We start from the raw sequence: 16915 nt of genomic DNA on the forward strand, positions 1-16915 counted from the left end.
CTCCATATTTTCTTTTGTGTTCCTTAGAAGTCGTGCTCCATCTGTTTTGAGAATCACTCGCAGTGTTCCCTTTTATTTGTCTGACTAAAGAACTTTATTCAAATGTTAATTACGTAATATATGTCACAATCTACATGTTTTTGTATTTTTAACTCTCTCCAATGGCGTTAAAGCCCAAATTGAGTTTTGGTCTGCTCCAAACTATGCTCTAATCTCTAACGTTGCCAGCTCCGCACCGCTCTTATCTTCTGCAAGTTTTCACGTCTAGCAAATTTTGCGGGTCCGCTGCCACTTCATCCTCCCACCGTTTGACCTTCCGTGGACTTCCTTTTGGTCTCACGCCCTGCATTTTCCTATCTACGGCTCTTTTCGGTAATCTGTCGGCCTCTATTCTCACTACATCACCAGTTCATCGAATTCTCTCAAGTTTAACGAATTCTAAGATCGATACCTTTTTGAATAGTTGGCAGAATTCATGATTTTATCTGGATCTCCATACTCCGTTTCCGTTAATAGGTCCAAATATATTCCTTGGAATTTTTCTTCCATATACTTCCAGCGTTCTTTTTTTATGTTTTGTCATTACCCATGACTCGCTTCCATAATATTCTATTGGACTGGTAACAGTTTTGTAGATTGGAGCGGAACAAACGGGCAAGTAAAAAATGAGGTATGTTTTCCCTTACTCTCTCTCTCTCTCTCTGCTATGGCGTTACAGTCCAAGTCGGGCCCTGATCTTCCGCAGCATCCGTCTCCAAGTATCTCGGTCCCTGGCTGCTTTCCTCCAGTTATCCACCCTCAATATCCCTTTAGCTTGGGTTCTCACTTCGTCTATCCACCTCTTCCTTGGTCTTCCTACTGACCGACCGACGTCCACCATAGTTCCAACAAGCGTTATACTAAGTGTTCTGTCATTGTCCATTATCCATTCTTATGAGGCGATCTTCCCAGCGTCATCTTTGTAATTTTGCATAATTTGTTATAGAGCGCTGTTTGTAATATTGGTATACTGCTGATGTCATCGGTTTAGGTGGAAATTTGTATTGATTTTTTTGTTAGAAGATTAGCTTTTATCACATATTCGGGATACAGATTAAACAGTGTCCGTGAGATCATTTTGTATTCTGACAGTTGCTGTTGACGAGTCCATTGTTGCTTTTATTAGTCTGACAAAACTTGTGTCTATTAATTACGTTACAAAGATGTTGCAAATCTGTGAATTTGTTGTGGACGTCAAGGTTGTATTTAGTTCAGAGAAATAAGCAAACAAAATATCCTGTTGGTGACACAACCCCCTCCAGGAAGAAACCAAATTTTTCGAGTAGTATGAACATCTATAATAATAACCTATATATTTCCTGCAGTCGATTTTGATGATATACATAGTTATAAACAAATGAAGATCAAAAACGGTAAATTTTCGCTTTTTTCGTCTATTACCAAAAAGTTCAGCATTTTAAACAAATTTGAGAGTGAGAAACTCATAAATCGTATAAAAAACTTCAATATAGCGTTCGCTGAATATGTCTATCCTTATTGATTGCTTAGAAAATTGCAAAATAAATAATAAATTTTGAGTTTTTATAAATATTCATAAATGTAAAAATTAACTTAAAACCTTCCTATTACACGGAACGCTAAGAATTCTGGTGCTTAAATCACACCCTAAATTTTAAAGCAATTGGTCAAATACTTTAAAAGTTATTTACAAATAACTTTTGTAATTTGTTTTTCCCAAATTAATTTTTTTTGCAACACTATAAGTCAGAAAATGATGAAGTTCCAGTAATACTTTGGATAGTTTATGAAAGAAGAAGATTTACATTATTAATTTAATTAAAAAAATATGACATCAAATAATTCTAAATATTGCAAAATTATTTTGCAAGAACATGTGAATTAAAAAAAGGGGGGCTAACTTCGTCCCTAATTGTCCTAGGACAATTCATTGTTTTTCTTTCTAAATGTGTATAAAAATTCAGTCTTTCTAAATATGAAAACATAATTTTTCTACGGGTAACGGTTAAAAAGTTATTCTAATTGTTTATAAGTAAGCAAAAAATCGACATGTTTTTGCAAAATAATTTTACACTGTTTAAAATTACTTTTTGTAATTTTTTTTAAATAAGTTAATAGTATAAAAGTTCTTCTTTCATAAACTATCCAAAGTATTACTGTAACCTCATAATTATCTGACTTATAGTGTTGCAAAAAAATGAATTTGGGATAAACAAATTAAATAACTTTTAAACTATTTGACCAATTGCTTTGAAATTTAAGATAGAATTTAAGCATATGAAGTCTCAGCATTAAGTGTAATACGAAGGTTCTAACTTAATTTTTACATAAGTTATGAACATTTATAAAATCTCAAAATTTATGACTTATTTTGCAATTTTCTAAGCAACAAATAAGGATAGACATATTCAGGGAACGCCATATTGAATTTTTTTATATGATTTATGAGTTTCTTATTCTCAAATTTGTTTGGAATGCTTCACTTTTTAGTAATAGACGAAAAAAGCAAAAATTTACCATTTTTTGATCTTTATTTGTTTAGAACTATGTACATCATCAAAACCGGCTGCAGCAAATATATAGGTTATTATTATAGATGTCCATACTACTAAAAAAATTTGGTTTCGGCCTGGAGGGGGATGTGTCAAGGGAAAAATCTTATTTCTCTGGACTAAATCTCATATTTGTTTATAATTTGATTCAGTATGCATAATTGCGCATTTCAGTTTATCGTTTATCCCATTTTTTGTAGATTGGTTATATAATCCCGGGTTTCAGTCGCTAGGGATCTTTTCATCATTCCAGATCTTGTTTATGAGCGCATTCATTAGTCCTGCTGGGTGGTCATCACCTAATTTATATAGCTTATATAGTTCAGAGTTGTTAATACCTGGAGCCTTTTATTTCCCTCATTGTACGGCACCTAAATACGCTGTTCATTTTCTTGCGTCCCTAAAGGAGATTGAAAAAATAGGTAGATGTGATCAGGGTACCGGGTTTATATTCTTCTCTTAAATTCAATGGCGTAACAAAATCCGTCGGGCCCCCCCGCAGAATTGGAAATGAGCCCCCCTGACATATGTGACAAAAACTTATATGTGTTATAGCCCAGTAAATTAACGTGAAATACGGCCATACCGTGTAATTTTCAATGTCACCACCGAAGTGGTTCAGTCAATACTGTTCAAGTTATTTACGAGTGAAAATGTTCAGCATTGTTCAACCAAAAAAAACCACGTTTTCAGGCAGTTTTTCGCAAATAACTCAAAAAGTAAGTATTCGTAAATAAGTAGCAAAAATGTAGTTTATACAAAAATGAAGTCTATCGACCCAGTAAATACAAATGTGTAGCTCATGAAAAATTGTTGTTATTCGTCAAATTCCAAATCGAATATTTCAACGTAAAATAACCAAAAAATGAAGCACTTTTCAGGGAAAACTCATTAAAATGTTTTTAGCACCCTAAATGAAACTAATAATTACCGCTTTACAAATTACTTACCTTTTTTTTTATATGATCTGTAAGTTTCACCGGTTCAAAGTGCTTATTTTTGAATGGCTTTTATTTGAAAGGGCTCTAACGAGTCACTAATACCAAGTGTATGCTAATTCTGAACAGCCATATCTTAACCAATTTTTGTCTTACAGAAAAACAAAATATAACCAAAATATTTATAAAAGCAAAACCTACAATTCTTTACTCTTTGAGATTTTTCGTGTAAGTAACACTCAAGGGCGGATCCAAGACCTATTTTCGGTGAATGAATTTTTTTTATGATACATGCATAGCTTAGGTTACCTCACACTTTACCTCGTTCAGCACAACATTTACTTCCGTTCAGCACAAAGCTAAAACCCTTTTTCTCGTAGCAAGAGGGATATGTGTTTGAAACTAAAAACATTTGAACTGCAAATATTTAAATTTTTGTTATTTTAAATTCTCGAGGGGGGCTCTCTGGATCTATAGAACCTCGAACTGATCCAACTCGGGGTGAGATTTTCACGGATTTTAGCTAAAAAAAGGCCTAACTTTATTTTGAGCGTAACTCGCTTTAGTTTTGATGCTAGAAGCTTTCTATAAAATGCTATAAAAAAATAAAGCCCTTTTTTAAACATTAAAAAAAGTTAGTGCGTTTTCTCCGAAAAGTTTTTCGTTTGTTGGTTATTTCACATTGAAATATTCGATTTGAAACTGAACGAATAAGAACAATTTTTCGGACACGCGCCAACTCGTAACTTTTAATGACAAAAATTTTCAAATCAAAATGTACACCGGCCAATTCGTAACTATTCTATTACCTGACCTGCTAACTCGAAACTTTCTTCAGGTGAATTCGAAACCATTGATTAAAGCTAATTCCTTAAATCTAAACCGAATGTTTCTTGGTTTGCTTAAAAACATTATATTTGTATTATATATACCTATAAAAAATAGCAAAAATTAAAATGTCTTAATAAAATAATTGAAACAATATTATAGCCTTTCATTAACACGTGTTATAAATATTATTTCCATCAAGTATAGCTCTACACGAGCTTGGTTTTTATCAAGTAATTGTAAATTCAATATTTAGATGTTAAGCAATGATAAATTATTAATTTAAATCCATCTGATAATTTATAAGCAACGAAATTTTCCATATATGTTTATTTCAAGTCTAAAAGATCTTTATTTAGATACGAATTCACCGGTAGTTGATTGGTTATCGAAAAATTACCTGAGGGCCAGAGTTTCCAATTGGCCTGTAATTAGGATGGGGGATTAAAATAGTTACGAATTCACCGGGACCTAATTTTTCATGAGCTACAATTTTGCTTTTACAGTGTCGATAGAATTTATGAATAGATACACCATTTTTTATTTGTTTTTTATAAGCTACATTTTTGCTAAAGATATTTTTCGATAATATTTAATTCGATAAAATACTTATTTTTTTAATTAATTGCGAAAAACTGCCCGAATACGTGGTTTTTTGTTGAGAAGTAAACATTTTCACTCGCAAGTAACTTGAAAAGTATTGACTTAGATAAAGAAGCTTTATAGAACAAAAGTTGCTTATAATTAGTCAATTTGTCCACTTACGAACTTATTTTAAACGTATGTTTTTTACCCTCGAGAAGGGGTGACATTCACCCTCCAAGTAAAAGCAACCAACGGCACAAGTCCAACTTTGTAGTGGAGGATAAATAGAATCTAAATCCAAATTGCCAAGCAAATACGTCGTGACGCTGATAATTACACTCCAAAACGGTCATTTACTGGACTATTAGTGCATTCATGCACTGTTTATGACAACTTACATTTTTCATCATTATTGGTATAGAACAGCGGTTCTCAACCTTTTTGAGTGATGTACCACCTACAGTTATTTTTATTATTTTTGGTACCACCTATATTTTTAAATTGTATTATCAATACTTACTAAGTACTACTATTTTAATTTTTCTTTGATTTGTGTACCACCGCCAATAATGATATGTACCACCAGTGGTACATGTACCACAGATTGAGAACCTCTGGTATAGAATATAATAGAAAGAAAATAAATAAACGACTACATTATTACATAGTATTATTCTATGGGATGAATAACTTTCTTAATCTACACTCTACACTCTACACTACTATCAGCGAATATGTCTACAGTTTTATTAATACATACAATACATACCTACATACCATACATTGTATCTATCTGATGGGCAACTTCATTTTCAATACTGCGAATGTATGCGTAAAATAACAATAACACATTTTTACATATATTAGACGACAAGCTGGGGCCCCTGACATATTGGAGCCCCCCCGCAAGCTTCATGCTGCGGGGGCCTCTGTTACGCCCCTGCTTAAATTCTTTACCTTTTTATACGCTTCTCTTATATAATTATTTTGAACATTCTCTTCCATCTTTTTATATTACCGTTGTCTTATTTTCTTCCCTCTGTTCGGTATATTTTATCCGCCCTACGATTATTCCTAAATCCCTAAATCCATGTCTGCAAACCAACTAAATAAGGTCAAAAGCATATAAAATATAACCCTTTATTAATTATCCAATTGCAAATTAATTTAGTCTTTATTTATCTAAGGGTACGAACATCCCGACCATACATAGATGTGCGCGGTGGAGGTCGCGATCGCTACATCAATGTCAAAACAAACATTAATTTTCTTATGAGATCGCACATATCAAGGATGTTTCACTCCTTCACCCTCGCAACCTATCATCTCGGTTTACAGCGATGTCGATGCCAGAACAAAATAGTTTGTTTTTCATAGCGATCGAGGTGTTGATCGCGTCGTAATTTACAAGTTTATTGATGGTTTTCAAGCCACGTGACATTCGCGTCTGGGTGGTGGTTCTTAAGCTCTTTAAATAGGTGATGGTATTCTCCTAGATATGTACTACCTTTTTTGATTTATAGGTGATCCGAAAACTGGCGATTTGAAGAATTATAAATAATCCATCACTTTTCACTCGAAGACATGCAAACATTTTCGTCACTAATGTTGATCATATACATAATTTTATAATGTAAAAAAGCTAACTTTCCCGGAACACGTGTCAATGACCTCAGAAACCGTAAAGAACACTGAAAGGAAGGTATATTCGGTATATTCTGCCTGTCATCGGTGTAAACTAAGACCGCGCCCGCGACCTCCGCCGCGCGCATCCATTTATCTTCGGTATGTCCGTACCCTAAGTCAGATGTGGAGCAGCCGTCTTCAACTGCTGGTTTGCTTGGGGTAAATAATTTATAAGGGAAAATGAAAATGTAGTATGTCAAAGTGTGTAAATAATTTATTTCCTTAGCTAAGCGCTTTCGACATAAATGTCATCATCGGAGCTAATGGTCAAATACTAAAAAAGTACCGCTACATAGAGGTGTAAACAAGTGCATCTTAGGAATGTAAATTTGATTTTTAAATTGTGAATGCTAACTTAGTCCTCTGTATTAAATAGTGTGATGTTATGCCTTCTGGTCCCAATTAATTAAAACTCAGGTTTTCCGATAACATTATATTTAATTCGAAGTCGATGATTCACTACATAAGTTGTTTACAATATTAACTTGACCTATCCTATACGTGAATACCTTCCAACTACATCGATAATCATAATAATCTTTCTCGACCGAGTTAATGTTTATATACACATTTAAATAATAACAAAACATGACAATTCAATGTTACTTGCGGTTATTGAATCCAAGAACAGATACTACATGGATTAATGACTTTGAATGAGTTTTAAACATCTTTTGTACAGGGTGATATTATAATACCATACCTCCCCGTTTTGTTAAAATTACATATTTTTAAAATGTGATGCTCCTCTTTCCCTTTTACAAAAATTTTTATGGTTACCTAATACTATTTTCAAAAATTAAATTTCCTAACTATCCTAACTAACTGTAACATGGTACGTTTCAGAGTTTTTTTTAATCCTAAAAATTGTTTATTATTATCACTAATTCACTTTCTGTTCCGTCTTGCTTTTTAGTCTTTTCTCCATTCACAAAACAGTGTCCACATAAAAACAGTGACTAAACATATCGGGATTTTTAATATAGTCTTTTAGTGCCTATATGCATCTCCTATAAGCAGGGGAATAATCTAATCTACCTAACTAAAAATCTCGTATCTAACTAAAAGTCCTAAGCTAAGCTAATATTACTCGAATAAGTAAAAAAAATGTATCCTTTACTCTATTAACAATTCCTATTTCAGTCTTCTTTTGATTTATTTATATATGTCTTACTAACTTTAAAATAATGTACCTATAATAAAAATGTAATCTCTCTAAAAACTTCTAATGTGTCTCTAAAAACTTCTAATAACTCTCTTGTACCTATAATAAAGATTTAATCTATCTAAAAACTTCACTTTTTGTGTCCCTTTGCTTACTATCTACTAACACTATTGTAAGATATTGTCTATCCTTAATTCAAACACTTCCATTTTCCGCGAAAATTTAACCTGAATTCATTATATACAAAAAATAAGTTATTTATAATTTACGTTACTTTAGAGAAAAAAAATTTACAGCTTTAATTCTTAGACATATTTCAATGATTAGCTACTTATTTGCTTAGTATCTTCTTAATCTTGCTTCTTTTCTTGCAATTTTTATGTGTCTTCTTTCATTTTTTCCACATATTTTACTAAAAATTCTCTTTTTTCTTTCTTTTCTTCTTGTCTGGTACTACAACTCATATAATTAATTTTTCTTCATATAATAGCACTTCTACAGTGTATATAATTCATCTTCATATACATATTTCATATAACAATCATATATCATTTCATATAACATCATAATCATCACTTCATATACTAGCTCCGATACTTTCGTTTTACCTTAATAAAAGAGGTTTCACTCGGATGTCTTAGTTCTCCGCCAGTATTAACCCGAATTTTCGCCCTGATCTGTACGCACCATGGAGGTGGTATAGTTAACTCAAAACACGAAATAGGTATTTTATGCGGTTCAAATTGTTCTAAAAATATCACAACCTCAATCCCTTGCTTTGAGGCCGTTGTTTATTCACGAATAATCATGAATAAAATAGGTACCCTTCAAAACACAGAGTGGGTCTCTAATAAGCTTTCAAGCTTCTATAAATCACTTAGTACCTTCCTAATTTGACAAGAGCAGTGGGTTTCTTATTGTCTCTAGTTGCCTCATAATATTTAGCTTATAATATTGTTAGTTCTTCTTCCTATCTATATAGTTCTTCTCCAAATTCCTTGTCTCGACGCATCAGGTCGGTTCGTTAAAAATGTATATCTTGCTTATAGCAATGTTAATCGTATATCATCACTAATCATTATTAAAAAAATATCATTTATCACTCAAAAAATATTAATTCAGGTTCATATCATACAAAATTTAACACAAAATCGATTAAAATGTATCTATAGAATCAATAAATATCAATAATAAAAACAACTGGCTAATAAAAATTCAATAATAGTATACATATTCGTCAATAAAAAAAAATAGCATATGCAAAAGTTAGATAAAAATATTCAAAATAAGTTTATATCTCAAACTTCGATAGAAATTTTTGGAAAAAATTCGATATTCCATAAAATATTCAAAAATAACCGTACTAAAAATCGAAATCGGATAGAGATTTTTCAAATAAATTCAATAAAGATTCAAAATTCAATAAAAATTCAAGAATAGCATATATAATAAACTTTGATAAAAAATATTCAATTCAAAAATCACTTCATGTTTCAAAATTCATAGATATTCTTAAAAAAAATCGATACTTCATAAATTATTCAAAATTCAATGTTCAATAACAATATAAAAACGAGGGAAGCATTTTTAATAAAGATAGACATTCTTACTTACATTTTATCACTTTGTCTTTGCACTGTCGCTCACTGGGTTGACCGTCTCACAATACGGGCAGTATTGGATCCTCGGTTCCTGGTCCATTTTCGCCGTCTCCATTTCCAAGCTGGTGCCGCCATCTCTGCTCCTTTCAGAAGACCTCCTCTAGTCTGCAGGATCAGCCATGTATTAAATAGTGTGATGTTATGCCTTCTGGTCCCAATTAATTAAAACTCAGGTTTTCCGATAACATTATATTTAATTCGAAGTCGATGATTCACTACATAAGTTGTTTACAATATTAACTTGACCTATCCTATACGTGAATACCTTCCAACTACATCGATAATCATAATAATCTTTCTCGACCGAGTTAATGTTTATATACACATTTAAATAATAACAAAACATGACAATTCAATGTTACTTGCGGTTATTGAATCCAAGAACAGATACTACATGGATTAATGACTTTGAATGAGTTTTAAACATCTTTTGTACAGGGTGATATTATAATACCATACCTCCGTACAACAGAAAACAGCAAAAAACAGAAAGAAACGGCCACATACACGTTGCACAAAAACATATAAACTTTTTTCATGGTACGGGTGTCGATATCACCCGTCCATCCTTGGCCTAGTAACAACAGCTGACTGACTAAGGTTGTTACTAGGCCAAGGATGGACGGGTGATATCGACATCCGTACCATGAAAAAAGTTTATATGTTTTTGTGCAACGTGTATGTGGCCGGTTCTTTCTGTTTTTTGCTGTTTTCTGTTGTACGGAGGACTAAGTTAGCATTCACAATTTAAAAATCAAATTTACATTCCTAAGATGCACTTGTTTACACCTCTATGTAGCGGTACTTTTTTAGTATTTGACCATTAGCTCCGATGATGACATTTATGTCGAAAGCGCTCAGCTAAGGAAATAAATTATTTACACACTTTGACATACTACATTTTCATTTTCCCTTATTCATTCAAGTGTGTACAAACTTATCAGTCTTTCAACTATAAATAATTTATACTACGAACTATAAGCTCTTGATAGAAGATAATGTACCTATACCAATAAACTATAAAACACTCCATAATAAACTTTACCAAACTAATAGATTTCAAATTGATTCTAGACCAAATTCCGCACCTCGTATGGAATTGTTCATGAATTTGCAGCCTCGGTTCCGATGTCAACATACCTGGTATCTTTTGCTTTTACTAATTTTCCTTACTACAGTGAAAATTTCGAATACCAAGGAAGACAGATTCCAATAAGAATATTCACGGTCAACGCAAGTAAAGAAAATAACGAGTTTGCTATGCAATGTGTCAAAACTGCATTGTCTTTTTATTCGGATTATACGGACATTAGCTACCCACTACCCAAATTAGGTCAGTATCCAATATTTTAACAATCTATTAAATACATTATAATGAATAAAATAAATATTAATCGTTTTTTCTACGACCGTTTCATAATATGCTTATTATTCGCTATTTTTGAATAGGTAATAACACCCATTACTTTAACCGTGAATAATCGTTCATTATTCACGGGCTGAAGTTACTCACGCGTCATTACTCACGGGTTGAATTTAGATTCATGTGGTGCATGGCACTTTTAATATACCTATTAGCAAATAAAATTACTTAAACTTGTTTATTTAATGAAATAGTCATTGTAATTTATATCAACAATTAAATTCGAAAAATGTTTAAAGGTTTTAACTGTAACAATGGGTTAGTATATTTTTTACATTTAAATTTCAACATTTGACATTTTAAGATTGACGTTATTCAAAGGTAAATATAAACAATCGCTATTAATTCCGTAAAGGGCTTACGGATATGAAATTTAAATCAATGAATTCTGTTTTACTTACTGTTGATTGTACAATAAATTTTTATTGAGAGCACACGTTCCTTTTCGTGTAATTGCCTTAAAATATGTCTTATTTTTAAAAGCCACCTCCATTCCATGACACTAATGTCAACTGTCTGTTTGTTTCATTGTTTCGTAAGCTCAAAGAGGGCAATTCTAACAGTGTTGCCATAGTTATATAAAATATGTTTTCTTATAAAAAATAAAATCTTTCGATTTTGAATAATGTTAGTAGTTGATAATTATATTTTCTACTAACCCAAATAAAAAGGTCGTAGAAAAAGTATAGTATTCTACTTGCATGTAATAGTTATTACTCACTCTGATGAATTACGACACTTGCCTACGGCTCGTGTCGCAAACTTCATCATAGTGAGTAATAGCCATCATTACATGCTCGTTGAATAATATACTATTAACAGTACATTTCGAATGAAATATATTTATCAGCAGTGTCGTCTCACGATAATTTTGTTTAAGAGAGCGCTGATTCTAGGTTGTTCGGACAAATAATCCCCGGCCAAATAATCCTGGACAAAAAATCCCCATAAATTATTCTTGGAAAAAAATCCCCAGAAAAAAATCCCCACAAAAAATCCCCACAAATAATCCCCACAAATAATCCCCACAAATAATCCCCAGACAAATAATTCCTGGTACAAAAATTCCCACAAAAACTTCCGGTCAAATAATCCCCACACATTTTTTTGGACAAAATATCCCCACAAAAAATTTCGGACAAAAAATCCATAAAGACCGCGTCCCACCATCAAATAATTTGATCAAACTGGTTTGAGCAAACTGAAAGTGACAGTTAGTGACGTCACATCCTGAGTGTTCATTGTGGATAATAATGAAAATTTTTAATTTTAAATAAAGTACAAACAAGTTAGACAACTCAATACAAAAAATTTGATCAAACTAGACTGATAATGAGAGCACAGATTTTTAGAATTTCAAAAAAACTGCAATTGTGACGTCACTTTGACGTACTTCTTCAAGTACGTCAAGTTTGCTCAAACTGTTTGATCAAATTATTTGATGGTGAGACGCGGCCTTAAGAAATATTTGCTGCCGAATAGTTCTCAAAAGTTGTGCTGTGAACACAAAGGACGCGAATATTTTTCAGCCTCAGTAGGTACATGACAGATAGCTATCGCCATGAAAAGTTTTTTTAAATCGTGGAAAATATGGACAATTAGCTAATCCTCTGGGAATCATGTTGTAATTATGTGGCGGCCTTCTGGTCTGGAATTGCGTAGATCTCAACCCATTTCGTGAAGTAATCCATTACCACCAACATGTATTTGCATCCATTGTCACTTTCTGGAAATGGCCCGGCAATATCCAAAGCTATTCTTTCAAACGGACTTCCAACATTGTACTGTCTAATAGGAGCATTTCTTTTCCGGTAGGGTCCGTTACTTGTAGCACAGGTAGTACATTTCTTACACCAGTCCTTCACGTCGTCGGAACTATTCATCCAATAAAATCGTTCCCAAATTCTCTGAAGGGTTTTCTTTACACCAAAATGCCCTCCTGATGGACTGTCGTGTAACTGACGAAGTACTTCGGCTACTCTGCTCTTTGGAATCACCAACTGTGTTCTCCACGCTGAACCATCATCATTTTCCATCACTCGTTTAAGCAAGCTGTCTTCCAAGATAAACGAGTCCCACTGGGCCCAATACGTCTTAACTACTGAGCTTAGGCTTGATATTTCTTGCCAAGATGGTCGACGATTTTCTTCTTTCCATTTTCGAATCTTCTGTAAAACTGGATCTTTTTCTTGTTCTTCCCTGATCTTAGTAGGCGTCCACTCGTCGTTGACCAGTGTTGTTCTTAGTACTGCTGCTTCCTTTGACTCTGTTTTGTTGCAATGGGAACACTCTGCTGGGCACGGCCTTCTAGATAGAGAATCAGTGTTCCTGTGGCTAACTCCGGCTCGATGCTCGATCTTGAAATCTTATTCTCGAAGTCGTTCAATCCATCTGGCTATCTGACCCTCTGGATTCTTAAACTGCATTAACCATTTAAGGGCGGCATGGTCGGTTGGGATTAGAAACTTCCTTCCATAGAGGTATTGATAGAAGTGTTCTACCGATTTAACTACTGCTAGAAGTTCTCTTCTCGTGACGCAATAATTTCGTTCAGGTTTTGAAAGCACTTTACTAAAATATCCCAGAACTCGTTCCTGTCCTTGAGTCTGAGACAGCACTCCTCTAATTCCCACATTACTTGCATCCGTATCTAAGATTAACACTCCTTCTGGCAGTGGATACCCTAATATTGGCGCTGTAATTAAATGCCTCTTCAAAGTTTCAAAGGCCGTTTGACAGTCTCCATCCCAGCAATAATCCCTTGCTTCCTCTGTAAGTCGCGTTAATGGCTTAGCGATATCTGCAAACTTCTTAATGAATCTCCGGTAGTAAGTACATAGTTCCAGAAAACTTCTCACTTGATGTTTATCAGTTGGTTCAGGCCATTCCTTAATGGAATTGATTTTTCCTTTATCCACGGCCACTCCTTCTTTGCTGACTATATAAACTAAATAATTGACTTTATTTTCAAATAGCTGGCATTTCTTGGGATTTAACATTAACTGGGCAGCTTTAAGTCGATTAAAAACGTCTTCTAAATTCTTCAGGTGGTCTTCAAACGTCGCCCCTAAAACGATTATGTCGAGTAACCAGGCACGTTTTCCAAGATAACCCTCTCAACACATTTTCCATAAGCCTCTCAAATGTCGCAGGAGCATTACAGAGTCCAAACGGCATAACGTTGAATTCCCAATGTGTCCAACGTGTCGTCGATCCAAGGCAGGGGATAACTATCTTTCTTGGTAACATTATTCAACAAACGGTAGTCCACACAGAACCTCGTAGTTCCATCCTTCTTCTTGACCAGGACCACCGGAGAGACCCATGGACTCGTAAAAGGTTCTATCACAGCGGTACCAGTGTCAATTTTATGTTTGACAACTGTCGTTCTTCCTGTCTTTCCTCCTTTCGGTGCGAATATGTCACGATATTGCCGAAGAAATTCCCTTAATTTCCTTTTTTCCACTTGGTTTAGAGACTGGCCTGCAACTGCAACCATCTGGTCGAACTTGTCGTTGGAATTATCTGATGTTGTCGTCTGACGGATTATGGACGTCACGGGTACACGTTTCTACTTTTGTCTCCTTATTGATGGTCACCGGGTAGTCATTGACATTAATCAATCTCACGGGAATTTCTTTAGCAGAAGTAACCAATTCCTTTCCAATTATGATTCCTCGGCCAACCTCCTCGTCGTCGTTCCATGGTTCCATCATAACAGGTGTTCCTTCTTCTACAATTCCCTGTAGCCGCGCTGCGATGATCGTTTCACTCCTCGCAGGCACAACTGTATCTTCTTTAATGGCTGTTAGCACAGTGCTGTCATCATGTGGATGAAGAAATACCTCCTCGTTGCCAACTTTGATTACCCTATTCTTAAAATCCAATTGAAATCCATGCAAATTCATTACGTCCATTTCTAATATAACATCTTCTTCGATGTCTGCAACTATGACAGTATGGACGAACTTTTCTGCTCCAATCCCTAATTGTATCTGAATTTCTCTGTGGATGTTGGCATTTTCACCTGTGGCAGTCCGTAGTCGCAACCTCGTTGGTAAGAGCTTCTTACGACTGTTTATAACTGACGGTCGTATAATGGTCCTGGTTGCTCCGGTATCCACCAAAAATGTATACTTTTTACCATTTATTTCCCCATCTACATATACACTATCTTCACGACATTTCAAAGAAGCTATTAGTATGAGAGGGTCTTTGGAATAGTTGCGGGTCGAAGCTGCCCCCCTAAGGCCGACCCGTTCTAGTTTTTCTGCTGGTGAGACCCGCCAGAGGCCTGGGTAGCTGATTCGTATTCGAGGGCGGCAGACAAGACATCGACCAGCGTCTTGTGACGAGCTAATCGCAGTGTTCTTTGCATTTCATGATCACGAAGGCCATCAATGAATGTTTGAACAGCCAACTTTTCCATCATGTCTTCGGGAGCTGTTGGATATGCATACCCTACTAACCTGGCAATATCGACCTCGTATTCTTGAAGAGCTTTATCTTTCTTTTGTCTTCGATTTTTAAACTGCGACTGATAGACATGCTCTAAATGTTCGTGCCCGTATCGCATATTCAGTCTCTTTTTAAGCTGCTCGAAGTCATCTGTCTCCTCTACGGCTATGGTCTGGAGGACATCCAAAGCGTCGCCTCGAAGAGCAATAGTGAGGTTTACAGCCTTTTCTTTTTCGGACCATCCGTTCGCTCTGGCCGCCGATTCGAACTGTTTCATGTAGTTGTTCCATGATGACTTTCCGTCGAAATTTGCCACCTTAACACGAGCATAACCCACACTCCCTTCAACTATAGACCGTGGCTCCAATTTGTATTTGGTTTCATCATCTTTAATTTCTGTTAAGATGGGTTCCATCCCTTTGTCTACTTTCTCCGTTTCCTCCATTTTCTTTTCTATTTCCTTGATCTTTTCTTCAAAAGTAGATTTGATGGACGATATCTTGTCGTCAAAATCCGAAGTGACTTTAGAGATCTCGTTAGTCATCTTGCTTTCAAGGGATGAAATAGCACCCGAAACTTTCTTCTCTAACGATGCAATGTCTGTCGAAACTTTCAAAACATCCGAGGAAACTTGGGAGATTTCACTAGAAACTTTTTTTTCTAACGATGTAATGTCTGTCGAAACTTTAGAAACATCGGAGGAAACTTTCGAAATCTCGCCAGAGACTTGAGAGATATCACCAGAAATTTTGTTCTCTAAAGATGTAATGTCTGTTGAAACTTTCGAAACATCCGAGGAAACTTGGGAGATTTCACTAGAAACTTGAGAAATCTCTTTAGAAATTGACGAAAAGAAAGCAGTTTGCCTGTCCTCAAACACGTAGGTTTCTGGATCACGACCCTCTTCTTGTAGTTCATTCTTCAGACGAACGACTAGATCAGCCTTTTTCCCAGCTGAATCGAGCTCGCGATTTTCCAGTTCCGTTCTGAGCTCCGTAAGGCGCAAGTCACAAACTTTCGGCCTATACTGTGAAGACATGGTCACACACTTTGTTTATTACGATTTATATTTTATTTATTTTTAAAAGATTCACACTGTATTTATGTTGATTTTTCCACTTCTGATACCACTGTTACGCGAATTGACTTTTAATTATTATTAAATAAATAAAAGACTTACTTGAAATTGTTTATTTATAACACTTACATTTAACACTTATTTAACAACAATATCTAATTTACTTTACACTTATTTAATTTATTTGCAAATATACGATTTATCTACCTTAAAAATATATACATTGCAAACCCGAACACGACGTAACAATAAAATTCACGCGTCGATAATATTAACTGACTGACTGCTGCTTAAAAATCATCCGCTTATATAGATACGGCTCTGCTTCGAGAATATTTGGAACGCCTGAGGCAGGTCTCCGCCTATCATCGGGAAAATTCTGGATTAGCGGAGACATTACTCGTCGATGAAGTGTCGCCGTTGTTTGTTGACTGCTAGGGACAGGGCCGGCCTCAGTTAGAATGGAAGAGAACAGTGCAGGTAAATAACGGTGGAAGTTTAGCGCGCGATGCCATCTAGGAGG

The 16915-nt window shown here is 34.8% G+C and overlaps 2 protein-coding genes across 2 annotated transcripts in view; one reads left to right on the forward strand and one right to left on the reverse strand.

The window, feature by feature from the left end:
- The window catches only part of LOC126881317 (uncharacterized), a 261916-nt gene that overhangs the window by 92128 nt on the left and 152873 nt on the right, over positions 1-16915 (reverse strand). The window lies entirely within an intron of this gene.
- The window catches only part of LOC114337754 (glutamyl aminopeptidase), a 92803-nt gene that overhangs the window by 31144 nt on the left and 44744 nt on the right, over positions 1-16915 (forward strand). Inside the window, exon 4 of the mRNA XM_050645532.1 lies at positions 10508-10766. Coding sequence (XP_050501489.1) covers positions 10508-10766 — 259 coding nt within the window. The remainder of the gene's footprint in view (positions 1-10507; positions 10767-16915) is intronic.

The sequence above is a fragment of the Diabrotica virgifera genome, chromosome 3, assembly GCF_917563875.1.
Source record: "Diabrotica virgifera virgifera chromosome 3, PGI_DIABVI_V3a".
NCBI lineage: Eukaryota > Metazoa > Arthropoda > Insecta > Coleoptera > Chrysomelidae > Diabrotica > Diabrotica virgifera.